Source organism: Galeopterus variegatus, unplaced genomic scaffold (genome assembly GCF_000696425.1).
Source record: "Galeopterus variegatus unplaced genomic scaffold, G_variegatus-3.0.2 Scaffold3251, whole genome shotgun sequence".
Lineage (NCBI taxonomy): Eukaryota > Metazoa > Chordata > Mammalia > Dermoptera > Cynocephalidae > Galeopterus > Galeopterus variegatus.
The window spans coordinates 98,757-123,408 of NW_007729362.1; the positions used below are offsets into that span (position 1 = coordinate 98,757).

Sequence of the window (24,652 nt, forward strand, 5' to 3'; positions counted from 1 at the left end):
ATATGTACACACACAATTGTACACAAATGTTTATAGCAGCTTTATTAACAATAGCCATTAACTCATGTATAGATCTACAAAATGTGATATCTCCAGAGAATCAAATATTAATTTAGCCATAAACAAAACAAAGTACCAATATATATGCTACAACATGGATGAACCTCGAAAACATGCTAAGAAAAAGAAACCTGTCACAAAAGACCACATCCATTTTATATGAAATGTCCAGAATAGGCATATCTACAGAGATACAAAGTAGATTATTGGTTGACTAGGGCTGGTAGGGGAGGGTGGGGGATTAGGAAGTGATAGCTGAAAGCCACGAATTTCTTTTTTGGAATGATAGAAATGTTCCAAAACTGATTGTTGTGATAGTTGTGCAACTCTGAATATACTAAAATGTGTGTGAGATTGTGATAGTGCTTTGCACACTTTAAATGGATGAATTGTGTTGTATGTGAATTATAACCTCAAAGCTGTTACCAAAAAAGGTTCATAATCTAGACAAATAATCATCAGATAAACCACATTCCTCAGTGGTGAGTGGTAAGTGCTGCCTGTGTTATCAATGTACAAATTAATCATCCACATGTCAGGAAATCATTTTAGGCTTTTTTGATTTTTCTCTTATATAGAATTTTTGTTTTTACTTTGGAAAACCATTTCTTAAAGGGAGATTATTGCAAAGTGAAATGAATAGCTGTGTGATTTCTTGATCAGTGCTCCTCTCCCTCACCCTCTGGAGTTGAATCCTTTTTATAGGGATGCTAGAAGCCCAGAGCCTCTAGAGCTTGTGGGGAACAGCTCGGTGAGTAGCTCTTTACCCAGTGTAGGTATTTGGGGCCAGATGACTGGGTTTGTGGTTGTCTGTGCAAATGATTTGACCAGGGCAGGGCCAAGTGGCTGTTGTGCGGACAGTAGCCAGCCCTTCTTACCTGCTGTGCCAAGTTGTCCTTCTCCTGGTACTTTATGCCCAGTCAGATGAGGAAGAAAGGATTCTCCCACTAGACAAAGAAGTCTGTTCTGTCAGCAATATAAGATATGGCGCTGTTGTTGCCTTGTAGAACCTTCAGGCAGCCTTCCTCATTCTCCCTCCCAGACCGGCCCCTGTTTTCCTGTCTTGGTAAATGCCATGCCACCTTTTCCTCGGCTGCCTACCCTGGGAATCTAGCGGTCATCCGAGGCTCCTCCGTCTTCCTCATTCCCTCCAGTTAGCCATTGTCCTGCTGGTTTGGTCTCTTAAATGTTTCTAGCTCCGATCTCTACCTACCATGACTGCCACTACCCTGTTTGGGCCTTTGTCAGACTCCCTCCTCACCCAGGTTTGCCTGAGCTACCCCACTGGGTCAGCCTCACTGCCTTCAAAACCACCCTGCACCCAGCATCCAAGAGCAAATATGGTGGTCTCGCCACTCTTCAGTGTTTTCAGTGGTGTACATCATTGGTGGTGCTGGTTCTCACTGAACAAGGGAGGATTTTCAGCGTCATTTGAGGATCCTTTTCAAATTATTTAGGTGTGGATCTCATGCTGGACCCACAAGCAGAAGGGGGGGATACTGGGAAAGGGCTTTTGCATCCTGAAAAACCTTCCTAGCAAAACAGTAAGAAACCCAATAAATAATGCTTAAACAGTAACTTTATTCTAGAATAATTATAGCACAGGAAGCTGTAAAAACAATACAAATAGTCCCAAGAACGTAACTTCCCCTAATGGTGCCATTTCATAATTTCCTTTAGTTACAATATCGAACCAGGAAATTTTCATGGATTGGTTATAGTTATGTAGACTACAGACCTCAGTAATGCTTTTTAATTTACTTAATTTCACTTGCCAGGTTAGAATGTAGCACTTCCTGTTACGAGAGCTGTTGCGTCCCTATAAAGAAATAACACATTTTAATTTAGGAATGGTATGGACATGATTCTTTGAGTGGTGGTGGGTGTGGTGTGTCGGTGTGGGGTGTGTGTGATTTTGATGGCAACCACTTGTTTATCCTTGTAAAGTGGATTATAGCCGAGAGCTTGCCAAGAATAAATGTGAGCAATGTAATTCTATCTAGTGACCTCAGGTCTTACTTTCTTATGTAAAAACTCAGAACTGCCACAACAGGTTTTATACTATAAGAATAGTACGGACATTTATTCTTCTTGAATCTTAGGATTCAGTTAACTTAAAATTTTGTCATTGTGAATTGTTTCCCAGGCATGAGTAAATCTTGCTTTGTTTTATCTTACGTAAATTGTAAATCAGAAGGGCACAAGGCTTCTTGTTCTTTGGTCTTGTTTTGGTCATAATTCTAAAAGAGTGTCTACTCGAGAGTGGCTCTGTGCAATGAATCATAAAGTGTAGTTTTGCTTTGAGACATGGAATATTATTGTGGGTCATAATGAATCTATTGAAATGGGTTTTAGACTTTTAGATGCTGACCCGAGGAAATTCTTTGAAGTAGCAATTTTTATCAATATACTGTGAATCGAGCATGGTCACTGAGGGCTGCTTGGCTTCCTTATCAAAACTGATGGACAAGATAAAAAAAATCCTTCATATCAGTTGTGGTGACATTTTGCTGACACTTGCCTGCATTTTGTGTTTCACACAGACATGCTTACATCTTTTGAGAAAAAGGAACTGAAGAGCAGGAAGAAAACCATGGTCTGCTTCAGAATGAAACTAGGTCAGTAAAAGCAGATTTGATGTTTTAAGATCATTTTATGTTTTTAGGATAGGTTCTTCCACCTGACTCGCAGAGGCCTCTCGGGCTCCTTAGAGGGGTCATGAATCTTCCTCAGTAACACCCACCTCTCATCAAGGGTCAGGCACTGGACAAGGCAGGCCCTTGGCAAATTACAGCCCTAAAAGGTAGACTTTTTACAGACAAGGAAACTGGATCTGCATTTCTGAAATTTCCCCAAGAGGGGGCTCAGGGCTAGTTTGTCAGTGCCGAGACTTGAATCTGGATCTCATTCCTAAGCCTTTCTATCACACCAGATTGCTTCTCCATCCATGCAAAATGCTCTGGGTTCAGCCGTGGCCCTTTTTGAATAATTCCAAAGCAGACTCCTGAGAGAGGGTCCAAGGCTGACTTCTTTCACAGCTGAGAAGCTGCCTTCTGAGGTGTAACTCTGAATGGAGACTTGGGAACACACTACATGCTGTGTCTCCTGATGAAAGGTGATAATCTCATTAGAGTAGGAAGGAGACTTTGTGGTCCAGCGAGAGAAGGAAGCAGCCAGCTGAAAGCTGTTCATCTGATTCCTTTCTTTGTGTTTCTCATACATTGTTATGGAAGAGGTGAAGCAGGTTACTGGGGGCTAAGGAGGCTGGGGGCAGGCTTTTTAGAGCAGTTCCTGCAGTAAAGGATGCTGCTGTTTTCTAAGGACACCATTAGCAAGTGTCTTTATTGACCCCGGGGCTACAAGGACTTTGCCCAACAAATATTAAGTACTCAGTTCACAGAAGGACTTGAATTTCTTCCTGCAAGGAGTTTAAATCTTAACAGGAAGCAAAGGTAAAACTAACAGTCAAATATGTGTGCATGTATCAAGAATTACAAGATTATAGGGGTGCATTCACAAGAGACAGCAATGTGGCTCTGTCCTTCAGGTAGGGTGACCACCCATTCTACTTTGCCTGGGACTGGAAGATTTCCTAGGACAGGAAATGCTTCCAGTGTTAACACTGGGACAAGTTGGTCACCCTATCTTCAACAGGCTTTGTGGGAAAGTCACTTAGACTTAATGGATCCTGGAGTCTGCATCTCTCTCACTAGGTGACTTTTAAACTTTCTCTCCATTTCTTAAGATTAGCAGTTAGATATGACTAAGCCATAAGCTTGTGTTGAGTAGTGAATGAGGGCTGGAATCTAGTGCTCTGAAGCCTTTGAAGGTGATGATCAGAAATTGGTATTTGATTGAGAACAATACCAGCTACTGTCTAGAAAGTTAAGAATGGTTGAGCAATTATGATAAAGTAACAGACACCTGTAATGAGGTAGACAGAGCAGCTAAGCAAGATCATAAATTCCTTTGAGCTCAGGGTCTTGTCTTTTCCTTCAGTCTTTCTATAAGCCTCTACAGCGTCACCATCAATGGGCTCAGTCAGGGTCATGGTTAGTAACAGAAGGCCGCAGATGTGTTTTATTTGGCCCACTAAGAATTAAAAAAAAAAAAATCTGTATTAGTGCCAGTGATTAAAAATACAGATTTGACCAAAACTCTGGGTTTCTGGCTTCTCTGGAAGATTGGAAGATCTGGCCACCCCAGGTGGTGGTCTTCACTCAGGTTGTCTGGTTGGAGCCAAGAAGTGGCTGCCCTCTCTAGATGGGGTGCTGGGTCTCTGGTTCAACACAGTCCCCTCCTCTCTTTCCTCTGCCACCCTCCCCCCTCAGACCTGTTTTTCTCCCACTTTCCCCCCGCCCCTCACTTACTATCTGCCTGGTTAGGTGGACACATTAACTTAATAGTTCTCAACCCTGGCTACATCTTAGCATCTCTTGGGGTGCTTAACATTCTATTGCTTTCCTGGCCCTACCCAGACCAATTGAATCATAATTGGGGGAAAAAGGGCTAAAATTTGTATTTAAAGTCTCCCAAGGTGATTTTGATGCCCAGGAGGGGCCTGAGAAACCAGTACCTCATCTTGAATCCTGGGGTGGGCGTTGATGGAGAGAACCATGGAGCAGAGGAATTGAGGAAACAGTTTACCTGATCCAGTTCAGTGAGACAGTGACACCGTAAGTTAAATGTTAACAACTCACTGGGGAAGATCAGCGTACTCTTTAAAAAAAAAAAGTGTGTATCCAAATGATGTATTCATAACACCTTTTGCCTAAGGTATTAATAGGACAGTGACACCGTAAGTTAAATGTTAACAACTCACTGGGGAAGATCAGCGTACTCTTTAAAAAAAAAAAAGTGTGTATCCAAATGATGTATTCATAACACCTTTTGCCTAAGGTATTAATAAACTCCCCTAAATCCTGCTGTACTGCTGTAGGCATTTAAATCATAGTAATAGTCATAGTTTTTCTTTCATGGAGTGATTAAAAAAGAATTTTTAATGAGCTTGTAAATCTAGTGGTCATGAGAAGCCAGTGATGTGGATTTAGTATATCTGAGGTAAGGGATAAGAGGGAGGGGGCATAGTTAAAATGAACTTTGATTTTCTCTTTTGTATAATCACTTATCTGGAATTCTCTCACTGTAAATCAATTTGTCATCTGCACCCCCCCATCACCTAATCAGGATCACATTCTAGACTATGAGTGTCATCATCCTGAATTATCAAATTCAAGGAGCTAATAAATAAAACCTGTTTTTCTTATTTGAAACTTCACATGGAAGGAATTTCGACACCACCTGTTTCTGCTGTTTAGTTTTACAGGCAGACACAATAAAGGTTCTGAGATGTTGACTTTTTCGAAGCTCTGCCCCAGTTCCGGAACTCTGTGCACTGTGGCGCTCTGACTCCAGTTTAGAGCAGTGCTTCCAGTCCCTGTGACCACACACAAAGCCTGGAGCTTGCAGTCAATGGCTTCAGGAACTTCCTTTTATTCAGTTTTTATCCCCCAGTGTCCAGCCAGCTGCTTTACACTAGTTGGAGGGATGATGAAGGCTGAGACCAAATTTAGGCCACAGGGTCTGTATGAAACCTCCTGAGGCTTGTCTCCAGCCCAGAAGTCTCTGGGGCCCACCGATAGAGCCCCTGGTTTAGTCATGTTCTGGCTGCTCTGTGGAGTGGTGAGTGAGTGGAGGATGTCTCTGAGAGCAAGGAACATCTCTTGAACTTTCGGTATTTGCTCCTCAATGATAAGCACCATCAGGAGCCTACAGCAAGCCCCCTCCGTGGATCTTTGTCTGATGGGGTCACAACTCTCTAGTTGGTCTCTCATGGTCTTTTATCTAGTTTTCGTTCAATGGAAAATACTCTCTTGTCACTTTGATAGAATTGCAAGAGGAAAATAGTAGGGCTGATATCTCTTTCTAAACCTGTGATGTGGGTTAGTAATCTCTCCTTTCTCTCAGGATAGCCTCTGCAGTTTAAGGCAGGTAGAAGGGGTGTGCACGCGTGTGTGTTAGTTTTAGTTTTCACCCTCGTGTTCTGTACCTGACTGCTTGGCTCTAATAGCAGAATTGTTCTGCTCACTGCCTAACTTTTACTTGTGCCTCCAGATAACTCTGAAATTAAGTTCCACTGTGAGACTCCACACTCAGCCATTCAGGAGCCGAGGCACCTCCTAGCAGAGATGGTCTGCTGGCCGAGCTGGAGGGAGGATATGAGAATGTGTTTGCAGAGTCACATGTTAGCTTTCTTTAATTCCCAGATAGAAATTCAGCCCACAGTGACAACGCAGAATTTGGGTAGGAAGACAAAAGAGAGCCTGCTCAGGACCATGGGTTTTTTGAAAAATCGCCAGTGATTATCATATGTGTACCTGGCTTCTCATTTGAAAATAGCTAGCTCACAGGGATTCTTCAGTGAAATAGAGGGAAAAGCCTACCACTCCAAAGGAAAACAACTTATTTATTAAGTGCTCCATTATAAGCAGATTAAATGATTTAATCCTTGCATTTTTTTTCAGACTTATTCCATTTATCTGTTTGTAAGTTTGGAGACCTTGTAGGTGTCAAGCTCCCTGATAGATGCTGAGGTGTCAGAGAGCACTGGTTAAGAAACCGGCCCCCGTCTCTAACAGCTCTACAATCTGGTAGCAGTGTGACCTTGAACAGATTGCTTAGCAGTTCCTCATGACTCAAGTTCCCCCACTCTAAATGGACAGTCAGCACATACCTCATAGGCTTAGCGTGAGCATTACACGAGAGGATGTCTGTTAGGATCACTGCTTATCACTGCAATAAAAGCTAACAGTAATTATTAAGATAGTCCTATCTTCTTGGAGCATACAGCTTTGTAGAAAACTGGGTTCAGACAAGAAGCAATGTGACTAGCAAGTGACATAAGTGGCATTTGACACTATCTGTGCTCTCCCTATCCTACCTGCATTCTTCCCTCCATCTAAACCCACCCCTCACAATGTCTGATTTATCATTTCAGGGGTTCAACTACATGAATTTTCTGGAAATATCCCACAAATCTATATTACATACTTTCCATGAATGATGCTATGTCATTGTTGTGAAATTCAGTTCTTGTCTGCCACTAGAGCGTAATGCCTCCAGGCAGTCCCGAGATACAGAAGGCTGTTGTCCTGATGCTAAATGGTCCTAACCTATTGCCATTTTCTCCTTCATATATCTTGGGCGTTCTCCCTCAACATTAGCAGTTACTTACTGGTGCTGTCACCTTTATTGGGGAGCGCCCCCATTCTTCTAAAATTCATAATCTGATTACTACTAGAATAGAACCAAAGGTTACCAGGAGAAACCAAATAACCAGACTTGTTAAATCAGTGTCTTTGGTTTACGCAAACCACTTAATAAACTGTCTGAGAGTTCTTGAGAAAAAGACTATCTTTCTGAGCTGCCCTCTGTCTCCCTCTTCTACTTTTAAAGACCCCCATGATGACATTGAGCCCACCAAGATAATCCAGGATCATCTCCCTATTTTAAGGTCAGCTGATGAGCAACCTTAATTCCATCTGATACCTTAATTCCCCTTTGCCATGTAATATTACAGGTTCTGGGGATCAGGATGTGGATGGATTTGGGGGGGGCACTATTCTGTCTACCACAGCTGTCTTGTTTTCGCTTATTATCATGATATATTCCAAAAAGGATTAAAATATATAATACAGGAAGATAAAAATACATTTAACATCATAAGGGAAAACAAGGCAAAAATAAGGGGAAAATAAGAGTCAGTAGTGAGGTTCAAACACAAAATAGATATTGGAGTCCAGTTTACTTCATGGAAGTGGATGGTGATTTTGGCTCTGAGATTTCCGTATCAGCCCTCTTGAAGAGGGAAGCATGTAGGTTATGTCTTACTGTGTCAATTGAATAAAATCCATTCAGTTCAGATGCCAAGATGAATATTCTTGATATTAAGCAGACAGACAACTTTCTTCTCTAGGTCTGCCTGGATACGTGAAGTATTATGAGCAAAACCTTTGGCATGTTTATAATAAACCCAGTGGTACATTTCACCTGGCCATTTTTCTTTTGCTCCTTTTTATTTTAGGTCAAATGCACATTGCTTTGAAAATTTCTTTCAAGACATACGATCCAGGGTCAGGCCAAATGCAGGAATTTGGACTATCTAGAGCAGCAATTCCTATCTAGTGGTTGTCACCCCAGGGATTTTTGAGGGTGCCCTTATCTTTTATTCTGAAGGGCAGTGGTGTCTCTTTTGCCATTTCTATTTTTGAAGGTCATTAAATATGTTTTTACTTATATGATCCCCAATCTCCCTTAAAGATGGAATAGTTTTAAAGCCTACCAATATTAAGAGCTTGGATTTGGTGGTTAGTAGCAGTTGGAAGAGTTTTTTGCACTAGCAAACCATAAGATTTTTTGACCATTATATGTTACATCATAGTAAATATTTATATTCTTAATCGTGTGTTGGTTAAAAACAGGATGCATTTAGGAATACTTAGGTCAAAGTATAAATTATTGAGAATTAAACTGATAATTCTGCCAATTTTCCTTCAGATTATCTTCCCTTTAGTCAAAAGATGCCTTCATCTGCTCAAAATTCTTTTGGTATATCTTACAGTATTTTTTAAAAATCAATATTTAGGAAGAAAATATTATGACTATTATAGTCATTTTGTCTTTCAGTTTATTAGAACTGAGGATTCATACACCTGCAATGTTTTATTTGTGCAGAAATGCTTTCAGATAGCTTTCAGAAACCACCTGTGTTATCCTGATATTTAGAAACAAAGCAGAAAAAAATATAAAAATAAACTTACAGTGTTTGGAGATGCCAATTAATCACATCCTTTCTCTCGTCTGGGCTCTGAACTAGAGGAAACAGAAGTTAGGTGAAGATTACTATACAGAACCAGGTTTATTAGTGTAAGGCAGAGTTGGTAGATGTGTTTTGGGTGCAAGACTTCCTGATCTGCCCTAGATGGAATCCACACACCCACCCAGGTCATGGCGGGTCAGCCATGGTGGGCTCTGCAGGTGGATAGGGAAGCCCTGCCCATTTAACCCTTGGGAGCAGGAACAGAGAGAATGTCCAGTAGTCCTTCCGAGCTGAGATGCTGTCACTCCTCCCCTGTAAGAACTGTGAGTGCACTCAAGAAGGAGCAGACATAGTTCCCCTCTGTGGTTTCTTCCTGGGCAACAAAGTGCACATTCTGCATGAAAATATGTCTAGAGGAAGTAAGGAGTGCTCCCTTTATAAACCATTGATTTGTTTTGAAACAGATACAAGAAATTAAAACATTGGGCGGTTTCTTGGCTAGTTTTGATGCTGGGGCCAGTAATTAGGTTGCTATCTGGTTTTGGATATGCATTTGGTCTGGACACCAAATGTATACTAATAAGAATATAAATTTGCAGTGAATTTTAATGACGAATAATACCTTTTTCTTACATAATTAAATGCTGTGTGTTACAGGTTAAATGGGGGAAAACTAGTACACAGTGGTAAAATTATGTTTTCTATGTATCTAATTCTCAGCTCATTCTCATGGTCAGACATGCATCTGGCTTATTCAGAAGTAACACCATATCATTAAGTTCAGTGCACATTATAAAAAGGAGATTGTACTATATTCTCCATCATTCCTCACTAGAAATTAGTATCTGACCTGCCCCCCTACTTACTACCCTGGGTGAGATAAAGCAATTCTTGAGTTTTAGTATACAGCAAATGAACTTGTGATCTTGTTAACACCAGTTGATGCTGTTGAGGTTAGGCCTGAGATTCTGCATTTCTAATCTGCCAGGTCATGTCAGTGCTGCCACTCTACAGAAAAGAGTTTGAGTAGTACGGTTATAGAGGTGCTTGTTACTAGAAGCACTGGCAGAAGTTGGGGTCATTAGGTTAGCCTCAAATCATTTTTCATCTTTGGAGCCCAATGCCTAGGAAGGCTAATAAAAGCCATAACAGTCCGGTGCTCTTCTCATCAGATTCTTCCATTGTGTGGGATGATCTAACAGGGCTCTGTAGTAAACTAGATGTTCCTGAAAGTCTGGCTGCTTGGACAGGGCATTGGCCTGAGAAGACCAGTTTGTGATTCTTTAAAGAGAAAATCACCCTACCTTGCAGGTGGATTATCTAGAAGACCAGTGGCTCTACATTTGTGGGGAGCAGAGATTTATCTCTGGAAGTACTGTAAAAGATCACATTTTGGGTCCCACTAGATAGGACCCATAGGGTTGATAAGAGGAACATCGTAATCTTTCTCATGCCTGGCTGTATATTAAGATCACCTAGGCAGTTTACAAATAAAAATACTTCTGCTTGGGTCACATCTCAAAGTGAATGAGAATCTTTGGGCATGAGAGCTGGGCATCTGTGTGTGTTTGTTTTGTTTAAATAAAAAAATAAACAGCCCAGGTGATTTTTAAGTGCATCAGGGTTGGGAGGCCCTGAGTTAAGTCAGTCCTTAACTCTAAGGGTGGGAAATTCTCCTAAGATGCTCCATGTTATCTTGAACTAATTAAACCTTTGTGCAGTCTGAGGGCTTGTGACCAGATACCAGTCAGGCTGACCCAAGATATTTGCAGTATTTGGGAGAGTTGGCCTTGGCTTATCAATTGAGGAACAAGTGAACTTATCAACCAGCATCTGACTGCAGAGTTCTTCCCTAAGAGAGTTCAGAGCTGGGGCTTTTATGACTGAGCACCTGTCAAAGCTTGAAGCTGTGTGCTCCAGTGGATTTACGGTAGCCCTGTTTTAGAAGAGATGAGAAATTCATTACAAGGTTTAAATTTGATAAACCTGTGAGTAGCCACCTCAGATTATTCGTGTACATCTCCTTGCTCATTATCTAGTTAAATTTTTTAACCTGGTGGTCTTTATCAATTCAGGTTTTCGGAGGGCTGCTCCATTATTGCAGACAAGGCAGCTAGAAACTCCTGGGTACAGCCCAGCCTGTGTTCCTCTCTAGGTGGAGGTGAGTGGTCCTTGGGGATCAGGATGATTGGGCGATGAGATTCAGGGAACACTAGTTGAAAAATGAGCTGTCTTAAAGGCATTAACCCACACTTTTGAAATAATTTGGGTGATTTTTTGTGACTGGTTTTATTACTAGAGCCATTTGGGGCCTGTTGTCATTTGTGAGTGTTTTCTAGATATGAAGAGTTTTGCCAGAAGTCTGATCCTCGAAGAAAAAGTATATACAATGCTCACCATGAAATTCCTTTGTAGCTTTCCTGTCCTTTGGCTCTAAGTGGAAGTGAATCTTTTGAGCATTTTCATTCAACATTGAGGACACCTACCTAACAAATTTACATGCTGTGTGATCTTTTTAAAGACCATTCCTTTTTACTTCTTTTTTTTTTTTGTCTTTTTCCGTGTCCGGCAACGGATCGCAACCCTCAGTGTCGCCCCCGTACCGGACCGGGACCGGCAACGGGATCGCAACCCTCGGTGCTGCTCCCGCGCCTCGCTCAGCCAGTGAGCGGGAACCGGTCTGCATGTGGGATCCGAACCCTCGGCAGGAGCGCCGCCACGCTTCCCAAGCGGCGCACTTATCCAGTGCGCCACCGGGCCAGCCCCTTTTTACTTCTTAGAGTCATCATTGACCTGTCATAATGCTGCTTCATGGTTTCCTGGTCCAGAAGCCGGATGACAATCCTGCATCTTTTTTTTTGTTGTTTTTAAACTGTCTAAAATATCATCCAGATTTGCTCTTCTCAAAGCCTTCTTCCCCATGCCTATTGATTTATAGACCAGGATCTTTGTGGAGCAGAGCCCCAGTGCCATATACTAATTAGTAAATGGGGACACAGCCAGCCTAGGAATGAGCACCTCGGCTTGTGCCAAGACTGTGCTGACAAGGATGTGGAGGAAAATAAGACTTATTTATCAGTCAGCTTTGGACAACATCAGGAATTGGCCCCTACTGTGGACTGAGTGTCCCCCCTACCCCCAACTCACTGAAGCTTGAATTGTGTCCCCCAAGTCTTATGTATTAGAAACATGGCCCCCACTGTGACTGTTGAGAGGGTGGGAAATCTGATTACAGCCACTGAAATGTGGAGCCTTGGAGAGGTGATTGGATTGTAGGACTGTGCTGTAATGAATGGATTAATAATGGGGGTCAGGGGTGTGGTTCTGAGGACTTGAAAAGGAGAGTATGTGAGAGTCTCTCTCTCTGCCATTTTCTGCCATGTGAGAGCCCTGGGTCACTGTCACCATCACCACTGTCTTCACCAAATGTGTTCCCTGGACTTTGGACTTCCCAGCCTCCATAACTATAAGCAATAAATTTCATTTTCTTTATAAATTACCCAGCTCCAAGTATTTTGTTACAAGCAACAGAAACAGACTAATCCAGAAAACTGGTACCAGGTGTGTATTGCTCATAACAGATACTTGAAAATGTAGAAGCAGTTTTGGAACTAAGTAATGGGCAAGGGCTGGAAGAATTTGGAGGAACAGGCTAGAAAAAGCCTAGATGCTGGTGGGAGTTTAGAAGATGAGAAAACCAGGGAAAGTTTGGAACTTTTTAGAGTTTGGTTAAATGGTGGTGAGCAGAATGCTGATATAAATATAGACAGTAAAAGCCATTCTGAGAAGATCTCATATGTAACTGAGAAGGGGCTTTTTGGAAACTGGGACAAAGATCACCCTTGCTATGAACTGGCAGGGACCTTGCCTGCATTCTGCTCATGCCCAAAAGACTTATGGAATGTCCTGACCTAGGGTATTTGGAAGAAAGGAACTTCAAGGTGCTGACCTAGGGTATTTGGAAGAAATTTCTAAGCAGCAAAGCACTGAGGAAGCTGCATGGCTACTTGTAGCAACCTATGCTGAGTTATGGTGGCAAAGGCATGACATAAAAGCCATAATTTAAAAGGCAAGCCATGCATAAAGATCTGGAAAATTTGCAGCCTGGCCATGTGGTAGAAAAGCTGAGAGCATTTTCGGAAGAAAAATATAATGATGCAGCTCAGCAACCATTTGCTAATAAGATAAGTACAAAAGAAAGGGATTATCAAGAAAAGGGGAAAAGGCCCTGGAGACACTGCAGAAGCCTCTGGGGCCAACCCTTCCATCACGGACCCAGAGGCCTAGGGAGACAGAATGGTCTCCGAACAGGCCTGAGGTGCCCTGCATGGGCCCACTGCCCAGGGCCACCTCCAGTATGCTGCTACCCCACACCAGCTCCCTGGCTGCTTCGGCTGCCCAGAGGCCTAGGGAGACAGAATGGTCTCCGAACAGGCCTGAGGTGCCCTGCATGGGCTCACTGCCCAGGGCCACCTCCAGTATGCTGCTACCCCACACCAGCTCCCTGGCTGCTTCGGCTTCTCTAGATGTGGCTAAATTGGGCCCATAGCTTTGGAAAATACAAGCTGGAAGTGTTGGCTGCATCCACGTGGTGTTAGGTCTGCAGGCTCGCAGAATGCCAGAGCTATGAAGGGTTACGAGCCTCCACCCCAATTTCAAATGATGTATGGAAAAGCCTGGGGGCCCAGGCAGAGATCTGTCGCAGGGGTCCAGTCACCACCTGGAGCCGTCGCTAGAGCAATGCCAAGAGGAAACATGGGGTCAGAGTTGCTTCTCTCTTGCTCTGCGATCTAGTCACATGGGTTGACCTTCCCCAGGCATTTTCCCATGGGTGGGGAGGGTCCTGCTGATTAGTTAAGGCAGTGCCTCTCAACAGGGCAGTTTTATTCCACAGGAAACATTTGACAATGTTGGGAGACATTTTTGATGGTCACAACTCCCCAGTTGTGGAGTGTTGTTGGAGGGTTCTCATGGCATCTCTTGACTAGAGGTCAGGGATGCTGCTAAACATCTAACAGTGCACAGGACAGCCCCCCAGCAAAGCATTATCCAGCCCCATATGTCAGTTGTGCTGAGATTGAGCAATGTTGGATTAAAGAGATTTGTCTTGTTTTTCAGGCATCCAGGCTTTTTGTTTTTGTTTATTAGATGTTTTCAGAATTCTTGAGGTTGCTGTGATTTCATTTCTTGGTGATGGGAAATTCTATCAATTGAATAATCACCCTATGGGCCTGGTGAGTGAAACTCACAGCGCATGTGAAGATCTTATCTGATCCAGCAGCAACAGCTTCCTTCCCACTCGTGTCCTCTTTGCCTTTGTCCACCTGCTGGTAATGTACCCACCTAAGAGGCCAAGTCACAATAAAATTATGCAAAGTTCATTGCTGACTGCTTTCCCTTCTCCTCAGTGCCTTCTAGTGGAGATGGCCATATGTGACTGGCAGAGGACAGTTGGGGTGGAAGTGGGGGGGGAGTGTAGGTTCTGGATCCACAGTCATCAGTCTCGTTATATTATTTTCTTATTGATATGGAGCTCTGAACTCCCTCAGTGGATAGTGTAACTGCAAGGAAGATGTCTGCTTCAGGTGGGTGGGGTTGGAAGTTTTCCTTTCCCTGCCCACACTAAGAATGCATACTAGCATATGGAATGAAAACTCTAGGCACAGGACAGTCTTGCTTTGATCACTTCAAATGTAAAAGGGATGGGCTGTTGAAAACTGAGACATTAAAAGAGCCTTCCCAAGAATACCAAAGGTGTGTTGTTTTAGCTGGTGTCTTTCAGTTTGTGACTCAATAAGACTAATTTAGCCAGTTCTAAAGAGAGGGAGCAGACTGTTGTCACTTAGAATGTTTTTCCTGTTTTTTAAAGAAAAGGACCAAGGTCATGAATGTGAAAATGAAGGATTTCTGTTCTTACCTGTTCCTGGGCAGCATCACTGTTTGCTACCTGGAACTGAAGAGAGCTCAGCAGTTATCACAGCTGTTGATGACTCACGCTGGAGATTTGAGGCAGCTGCTGGCCCTATGATAGACTCTATGATAGAGTTTAAGTTTGGTGGCTCTGGGCCACCACGCAGGGGAAGGAACAACTTCAGAGCATCTTCCCAGGAATTTGGACTTATTTTGAAGGAAAAAGCTGCTTTGCGTGTTCCTCCCTCTTTCTGGGCTTCTCCTTTTAACAACAGAAGACAACTGTATTTACAGCAAGAATCTTCCCCCCACCCCTCCCTGTCGCATCTGTTTTCCGTACAGCAGTAATTCTACAACTGCGTATTTCTCTCATCTTTTAATTCTCCCAACACCTCGAGGTTGGGGGGATGTTGCACTGGACTCACCACTCTTTAATATCACTGGACTGTGGTTTCTGGTTTGTGTTTTATACTATTGAATCTCTTCCTCTTGGAGTTTCTGCAGGTGGCTGGTATGCTTAGCTTGGTTTGGTGGAGACAGTATGGTATTATATAGTATTAGGAGGTGGAACTTGGGTACTAGTTTGATTCTGATTCAAACTGGAAAAATTTAGTTTTCTGGACCTCTGTGTCTTCTTTTGTAAATGGAAGATAGCACATGGTTTTATTTTCCTAAGCAAGATCTAATGTGGTCTCCTAGTCTGCATAAGGGTACTTTATACATTTTAATTTATCTTATTTCCTTTTAAAGTTGAACATTATTCCGGTGACCTGCTCTAGTGAGCACAGAGTTAAGAGTTTGGTAAGAAGTGTGCAGTTATTGCAGGGGTAGCACGCAGTTAATTTCAGCACTGTGTTTCGGTTCAGTGTAGTGGAAGCGCAGATTCATTCACCTGGTTACAAATAGTAATTGCCACTATTTCTGAAAACAATTTGCCAAGCACTCTGAGTTGCTCTTAATATAAATTGAGGCAGAAACTGGAAAGGAAAGTAGTAGAAATTGTTACAAAATCAAATCATTAACATCTAAAGATGATTTTAACTTCTTAGAATGTGAGAGTCAGGCAAGAAGCTTCTGAAACTTACAATATATGACAGATCCTTACCTAGTATTTAATCTGGATATAGTAGAGTTCTCATTTGTAAAATTTTATGTTAATGGATATGTGGGTCTGAATTTAGAATAAGCAAATAAGACCACCTCCAAACATTAATTTCCTGACCAGTTACATAGAAATTCGAAGTTCAAACTCCATGTACACAGGTTAGGGCAGTTTTGTTCCTGAGTCTCTGCAACACAAATTAAGATGGGTATTGATTATCTCCAGTGTCTCATAATTTGGCATGTAAAACTTTTTTTAACAAATATTTTTAAAAGAACATATTTTAAACAACAAAAAGAAAAACTCAGATGAAACATTTCTGGAAACTCTGGAACATCTCTGAGAACCCTTGAAGTCCTGTGGAACACAGTTTGAGAACCAGTAACTTGGATCACTGATCCAGCTCTACCAGTGTTCTATGTTCTAGAACTTTCCCCATTTTATACATACAGAAACTGAGATGGGCATACTTGTCTGGGATCACACAGGGCCAGTGGGTGGAGGAAGCTGTGGGTCAGAGATTTCCAGGCTTTCGATGCGGGGTTCTTTCAGTTCCTTCTCATCACCCTTTCTGGTGTCCTTTCCTGTGATTACCTTGGCAAAACAGTGATGAATCCAGCAGCCTCCACAGAGGGTTTTCTCGCTTGTATCCCCTCCCATCCCTTGTCTTGGACATCTTTTTGTTCCCATAGTCTCACTGCATTGCTCTTCTAGAATTTTTTTCTGGAACTTTCCCCACATTTTATTCTAATTACCTGTTCACTGGCATTATCCACTTCAGTTTACTCCCATCCACTCAAGGAAACACTGACTTTTCACTTATGAGGAACAAGATCTTAGGGTGAAATCTTCCAACAGGTCATGTGCAGATGTAGTCTCAGGGTGCCCGGGTTCTGTGTGTGGCTCACGCCAGAGGAAGCCATGGATGTTGTGGCTAATTTGTGTGTCTTCATCTCATTCCCACTGTCCTGCCCTTTCCTCTAGGAAGTGCTTAGTAACCATCCTCTGTGTGCAAGACATGGCCATTGCCTGCATTTCTTGCCTTTGGGGGTCTCACAGACCCCTTAGGAGAGATGAAACAGGATTGTCCTATTGAGCTGTACGTAAGAAGCTCTTTATAAGGAGCACAGACTCCTGTGCGTACTCCAAGGAGGAAGAGCTCTCCTCAGTCTGGGGTGCCATGGGAGGCTTTATGCAGGAGGCAGGGTTGAGCTGTGAGGCTGGAGATTTGGGTGGGATTTCCCAAGGTAACATGGATAAGCACAGCTGACTGAGGATTTCTTGAATGTTATTGCACAGGATGAGGCCACCACTTAAAGACTGATATGAAGTGGCTCAGGCGATACGCTGCGAGGACAGGAGAGGTCTGTGACTGACTAGGTTACAGCAGTGTGGTCCCATGTGAATGTGGCACCAGTGAGCTGGGATGGTGTTGTCCTGTGGTGCTGTTGGAAGAGACCAATCTCTGTGTTTGGGGCTGGCATTGCTTCTGAAAGAATGGATGGCAGTTTCCATCTTCATTTATCCTCTGAAGAGGCAGATACTAGTTTAAGGAATGGGGCCTACAAGGACATGGGACGGGCACTTGAAGGAACTGCTTCATTAGTCTGGTTCTTGTTCCATTGGAATGGGGGTGATTTTCCGAGTGTTTCCATGTGGTGTCAGAAATGGGCATCTGCCCAATAGGGTGGGTCAGGAGCTGTCTGAAGGGTGGCCTGTGAGTCTGGAGGGGGTAGTCATGTCTGGTGAACTGGAGACAGATCACCCTGTCATTTCCTTCTGTTGCAGGGCCCCTGGTCAGCCCTTAGGGAAGGCACAGCCAGGTGTTGGCTGTGCAGTGGGGAAGGAAGGTAAAGGCCACTGTGTGCCCAGAGGCTCATCTGCCTACTCCAAGTACAGTTCCTCCTCCCCGCAACTTCAGAAGTGGTACTTGCTTTTTTTTTTTTTTTTAAAGCTTTATTGAGGTATGACTCATTCACATTTCATTCTGTTCTCCCACGTAAAGTGAACAACTCAGTGGCTTTTAGTATATCTACAAAACTATGCATTCATCACCACAATCAATTTTAGAACATTTTCGTTACCTCAGAAGGAAACCCTGCATACTTTAGCTGTCACTCCCCAATTCCCCTATTCTCTACCCACCCCCCACCCTAAGCAACTACTAGTGTACTTTCTGCCTCTATGCATTTGCCTATTCCAGACATTTATATAAATGGAATCATGCAATATGTGGTCTTTTGGGACTGTCTTTTTTTTTTTCTTTAACTTGGCGTAATGTTCTTAAGGGTCATCCCATGTAGTAGCACAGTTCTTCCTTTTTATGGCCAAATAGTACTCCATGGTATGGATATAGGAGTTTTGTTTATCCATTTGTCAGCTGAAGGACATTTGTTTCATTTTTTGTCTATTATAAATACTGCTATGAAAATTTGTGTACAAGTTTTTGTACGGACGTATGCTTTCAGGTCTCTTAGGAGTATTCCTAGGAACTGAATTGCTTGGGTCATACGGTAACCCCATGTTTAACTATTTGAGGAACTGCCAGATTGTTTTCCACACTGGCCTCACCGTTTTACGTTCCCGCCGGTAGTATATGAGGATTCTAATTTCTTCACATCCTCACCCACGGCTGTTCTTATCTATACAGCCATCCTAATGGGTATGAAGTGGTGAGCATTGTGGTTTTGATTTGCATTTCCCCTAATGACTAATAATGTTGAGCATCTTTTTATTTTTTTTTTTTAAATTAGGTGAACTGACACATTTCCTTGCCAAAGGTCTTTGACCACCTTCGCAGAGGTGGAAGCTGGATCTTATTGTGTTGAGGAGTAAATGGGAAGGAAGGAAGTGAATGCTGCTTTTTGAGGAAGTAGAGGAATAGAGGGGATGTGTATTAGATGGTTAATATTCTAGACAATCTTGGTACAAACCTTCTGGACGTGCATTGATGAAGTCGTGGCCCTGGGCTGTCATTACTCTGGCTGGCAACAAGGTCTTCTGAGATACACTGTATAGTCCCTTTTGTGCCCATTGGATCCACTTAGCTGGAGGACCCAGCTGTTAGGAGGGTTGGTCCAGGGCCTTTCCATTAATTGCGTGGCCATAACTGATGATCATCACTAAGTCCTTTTGTGGCACCAAGACTGTCTGTGAGGATGACTGTGCTGTGTCCTTATCATTATCTTCCCATTACTGTGGGAGATAGGGGCATCTCCTAGGTAATGCTTTAAAAAGTCTTAAATTCTGTCTTCTTAATGGGAATCGTAGAGATGAGTTCTAATGAAATTCTCTCTGTGCTGGGTGCGTGCTGATATAGTTTCTGTTATTTCAAACTCTAGATTCCACTTGAGAAAAGAACATTCCTGGGGCAGTTCTATAGTCACTTAAAATCTGGGCCTCAATAATCAGAATTGGACTTTGAACTCCTTATAGCTAAGGATTTTTACTCCAAATGTGCATGTCTCTGAGCTGGAATAATTTCACTTTGAGGTTGGTTTCTTGTCTATCTTTTTGCCCCAAACCCTTGTTCAGTTCCTGGCCCTTGGCCTTTCCTTTGCTTAAACACTGCAGTCTTGAGCAGTCTCAGCAGTGCGTTAATTGAGGTGGTAGAGTAGGGCTTTCTGTCTGAAAGTTGACAGGTAATTCCTGACTCACCTAAAATAGTAAAAGAAAATCACAAGAAGACTGTTTCTTGGTATAGCACTTCATTTACTTGCCTGGGAAAATCCCCTTAGCCCTGGGGTAAAATGAACTAATGAGTGTAGGTTATAAAAGGAAGCCCAGCTACTTCCTGAGGCACCAGGGGCAGCGCCCAGTTAGGAGGATGCTTTCAAAGTACCAGCCCCTTGAGGGTAGGTATTCCACCTTGCATTCAGTCCCCAGGTCCTGAAGGTAGCAAGTACTCAGTACATACTTGTAGCACAAATGGAGGAGGGAAAGAAGGAAGCTGCTGTTGAGCGGGCCAGCATCTAGGAGGGCAGAACAATGGGCCATAGTGTCCCCATGAGAAGTCTACTTAGTCAACAGATATTTTATTATGCCCCTGTGATCAATGTTCTTCTCTGAGAAGGGGCGTGTGTGTGTATGGGGGTGGAGTCCCTTAAAGGATGTCAGGGAGTCTCACATAGAAACTGGTAAATAATCCAACATGGACAGATAAGTGTTTCAAGACTTCAGATTAGGAAGAGAGCATTGTAGGCTGGAGCCATGGGGAAGTAGCCTGAAGCATGTGGGACTGGAGCTGAGGCTTGGAGGACAGGCTGGGTTTGGATTGTCAGCACAATCTAGAGAGAGAGGGCCAGCCAGGTGGGAGGAGCAGCTTAAGTGAAGACGGGGAGACAGATGCCTGCAGAAGGATGTGCAGAGTTTACAGTGAGCAGAGCAGCTGGTGCGTAGGGTGTGACAGGGTAGAGGAATGTATGTTACAAAGTAGTACAAGACAGAGTTTGAGCCTCAGTGTATCGGCGTTGTGGCAGTATCACACAGTGATGGAATATATGGACTTGGAATCTGGCTGCCTGACTCAGGTGCTCTGAAATTTGAGCGTGCAACAAAATCACCTGGAGGGCTTGCTAAAGCACAGGGTGCCTGGGCTCACCAGCGGTGTTGCTAAGGCAGCTTCTTGTCACCTAGCCAGATTCTCCTTTAGCCTACACATCCCGAATCATAAGATATTAAACCAGCAAATTTAAAAAAAGAGGTTAGTTGACATTATCTTATGTACAGCTATTGGAGTGAGAACTTGGCTTCTGCTTTATTTTGCCACAATCACTTTGCTAACTTTCTCCTTCTTGTTCACAGCAGAATGGGAGTGAAGAAAGGAAATCGGCTGACGCAGGAGCCAGAGTGAGGCCACCAGACTCGCACACCCAGCCTACACCATGAATTTGGGTCTACCTTCTACACGTTAAGAGCCCCGGGCAGGTGAAGTTGCCGGAGAGCAATGGCTCTCTTCACTCCATGGAAGTTATCCTCTCAGAAGCTGGGCTTTTTCCTTGTGACTTTTGGCTTCATTTGGGGTATGATGCTATTGCATTTTACCATCCAGCAGCGAACTCAGCCTGAAAGCAGCTCCATGCTGCGCGAGCAGATCCTGGACCTCAGCAAAAGGTACATCAAGGCGCTGGCAGAAGAGAACAGGAACGTGGTAGATGGGCCATACGCTGGAGTCATGACGGCTTACGGTAAGTGCTGTGCTGCGTCTCCATGGAGCACGTGTTGTTCTTTAGAGGCTCCCTAGATTGGTCTTGTCATGGATTGAATATCCCTTGCCTGTGCCCTCATGGGCAGTGAATTGCACACAGAGGGGCACTTTTAGAAAGTTAAAGCAACACCTGTTTAGGGATTCTGAGCTCTTGTACAGCAGATGCTTTCTCCCAGGAGTCATGGGTCAGTACAGTTACTGCTCTGTTGCTTGTGTTTGCAGACAGCCCCTCCTCCCTCAGCACATTTCTGGACTGTGTGGTCTTGTAGGGGAGCGTGTTCAAGGAATGCCAAAATATATTTTCATTATCTTTCCCTAAACAAAACTTAATTAGGGCTGATGGTGTGAGATGAGGATGGGGAGAAATGTTCTACGGATGCCAGTAAACTTAGAGCTAAGTGTGCGCCTCCCTCCAGCCAGTATAGAGGACATTGGAGCTTACGTGCTGCTAATGAAGCTTTAACCTTTGGCTTCTTTAGATTTTACTGCTCTTCATTCTTGCCCTTGCCTCTAACTAGCCTCGCTTTGAAAGAAATCTTTTTGTACTTGTTGCTTTCTTTTTTTTAAGGTGCCTTAAATGCTTTTGAAATGGGAGAGTAAAAACATACACATATGGAGTATAACTTATTTTTCTTTTAATAAAAATTATGCTTAATCTAGAAAAAGTTGGAAGCTGTAGACAAAGAAAGGGAAGAAAAAAAAATCATGTCTTCTACTCCAGGCAGTATCCACAATTAACATTTCAGTGTTTATTTTTCTGATAGTTTATGTAGACACACACACATATTTACACAAATACTTACAAAACAAGAATTGCAAATGAAATTTGGACCATACCAATGTTTTTTGGAGAATCCACATCCCAGCTGCCCTGTGGTCACTGAGTCTCCAGAGGAGACTTGATCTGTAGGAGACGACCTGTTGTTATTATTCAGTGATAAAGTCTAGTTATTGAATGGAGGCCTCAGTGGTTCAGTGTTTGAGATATGAGAACAGGGGTGGGTAAGGTGGAAGAAAGTTGGTGTTCTGCTTTGTGACCCAGTCAGTGAAGTGCCCTGAAGTATGTAGAGTTCAAATGATGGCTCCAACAAGTGTGTAGCAACAGGTGTGGTGCAGGTGGAGTTCAGACAGAGGAAATCATCCTCAGTTATACATATACTTTTTTCTATTTGAAAGGATCCCAGGAACTTGGTTACTTTTTTGTAATATATACTTATATATTTATATATTTGTAAGGAGAAGATGGGTACTTCTAAGGAGCGATGTGGAAATTGTTTTTCAGTGCTTATTATTTGAATGATCATGCTACCTTCTTTTAATCTATTACTTCAAGATTTGGCAGTGTCTGTAGGCATTGACTTTTAATATGTCTGAGTAAAATGCCACCTTTTTTGATCCAATGGATTAAAAAAAAAGAGACTCTGTTTTGAGAGTCCCTGCTAAAAAAACTAGGTAGTTTTTCAGAGGGTGCATTAACATTTCCAGAATAGTGTACAAGGGTACTTCAAAAAGTTTATGGAAAGATTTGTCTTATCTCTTAATTCATTTTTTCTACAAACTTTTTGAAGTACCCTCTTAGGTAAACTACCAGAGGAAAAAAAATACAGCAAATTGTCACTGTTGTTGTCACCACTGAGTGTGATGTAACAGGTAACAGAGTTGGTGTTTTAACATTTCTGGTTCTACGCATTCCATTTTATACCTTTGTGAGGAAAGGGAAATAGCTCAGTAGTAATTTCCTTCTTCTGTTTATCTCAGTCAGACCTTTACCATGGGCTGGAAAGCCACATGAATGGCAGATTTATATACTTTCAATTTCTCTAGTTGTTTTGACTCTTTTTATTTAATGTACACTGCTAAAAATCTCATAGAGAATGCAATTATAAAGGAAAGCGATCTGGTCTTAGCTTTTCAGGCTCACAGAGAAATTATCAGCGATCTGGGGGGGCCAGCCCAGTGGCTCACTGGATAGTGCGCTGCTTGGGAAGCGCGGAGGCGCTCCCGCCCGAGGGTTCGGATCCCACATACAGACCGGTTCCCGCTCACTGGCTGAGCGAGGTGCGGGAGCAACACCGAGGGTTGCAATCCCGTTGCCGGTCCCCGGCCCGGTACGGGGGCAACACTGAGGGTTGCAATCCGTTGCCGGACACGGAAAAAAGTGTGATGTAACAGGTAACAGAGTTGGTGTTTTAACATTTCTGGTTCTACGCATTCCATTTTATACCTTTGTGAGGAAAGGGAAATAGCTCAGTAGTAATTTCCTTCTTCTGTTTATCTCAGTCAGACCTTTACCATGGGCTGGAAAGCCACATGAATGGCAGATTTATATACTTTCAATTTCTCTAGTTGTTTTGACTCTTTTTATTTAATGTACACTGCTAAAAATCTCATAGAGAATGCAATTATAAAGGAAAGCGATCTGGTCTTAGCTTTTCAGGCTCACAGAGAAATTATTTTTTACTCACAGAGAAATTATTTTTTAAAGTTATCAAAAATCCTAGCGTCTGTTAGCATTTCAACCAACTGATATGCTTATAAAGATAGGACTTTGCATCTCAAAGGAACTATAGACTATCTCTTCTAACTTTCTCCTTTTGTAGATGAACCTTAGGAAGGTAGTTTGTCTTTTTTTTCCAGCAACAGCAACCAATCAAACAGGCTATGTCAGCAAGTTTAACTCACACTGCTTGTTTTCTCTTTCATCTCATCAACCTGATATATCAATCAAAATGGTCTTTGGAACTGAGTTTCTGGAATTTATTTAACTGGATCATATATGTATATGCTTGAGATATTTGGAATCATCATGTGGTGAGATCCCAAGATAGGACTTCTCACCCAGTACTGTTGAGAAGTCTTTGTTGTGGGGAGGCTATTTGTGCATGGTAGGATTTTAGCAGCACCTCCCTAGTTGTGACAAATATGTCTGCAGACACTTGCCCGCTCTCTGCCACCAGTGGTGAACCACTGCACTAAGAGTAGAAACACTATCTAACACCATCTTCTTAATGATGTTTTCAAACAGCCTAGCCTTCCCCCTGATTCCCAGTTCTGGGCACCAACAACTTGTATTTGTTGTTGTACCAGGATTGTACCATGAGGGTTGTACCAGAGATTGGTATAGTCCAGAGCCCGTCCTGGAAAGCTAGAGAGCAGTTCTGATGACATGTGCTTCCCCTGGAATCCGTCAGTGTCAGTGACATTGGCATTGACATTGACAGGCAGTTCTGGCAGCTGATGTTGGATGGAGATGCAGAGACTGCAGGAAGTTCAGTGGTTTAGCTGAACTGGCAGAGTGGTGAGGAAGTGGTGTCTCCTTCTGCAACACACACAGCCCATGTGCAGTGTACTGCCTAGATGGCTGCTCTACAGTAGTGAAGAGTTGATCCTCTATGGCTGAGATCTGTGTCTAGTTTGAGTGAATCTAGTTAATAGACAAAAAAAAATTCTTCTGTCCCTGTATTGGTATAATCAGAGGCTCTCGGTATGCTATAAATGGTTCTTTAGAATCTATGGCAGGTGTTTGAAGAATTATAGTAGCTGATTTTGGGTGATT

General features: G+C 42.8%; 1 protein-coding gene across 1 annotated transcript in view; it reads left to right on the top strand.

Moving 5' to 3' along the window:
* Nucleotides 1-2,601: 2,601 nt before the first annotated feature.
* LOC103600145 (alpha-1,6-mannosylglycoprotein 6-beta-N-acetylglucosaminyltransferase A) overlaps nt 2,602-24,652 on the top strand; it is a gene marked incomplete at its 3' end in the record, with an annotated part of 135,550 nt that continues 113,499 nt past the window's right edge. Inside the window, exons 1-2 of the mRNA XM_008584376.1 lie at nt 2,602-2,678; nt 20,697-21,076. Of these exons, the coding sequence (XP_008582598.1) occupies nt 20,836-21,076 (241 nt within the window). The remainder of the gene's footprint in view (nt 2,679-20,696; nt 21,077-24,652) is intronic.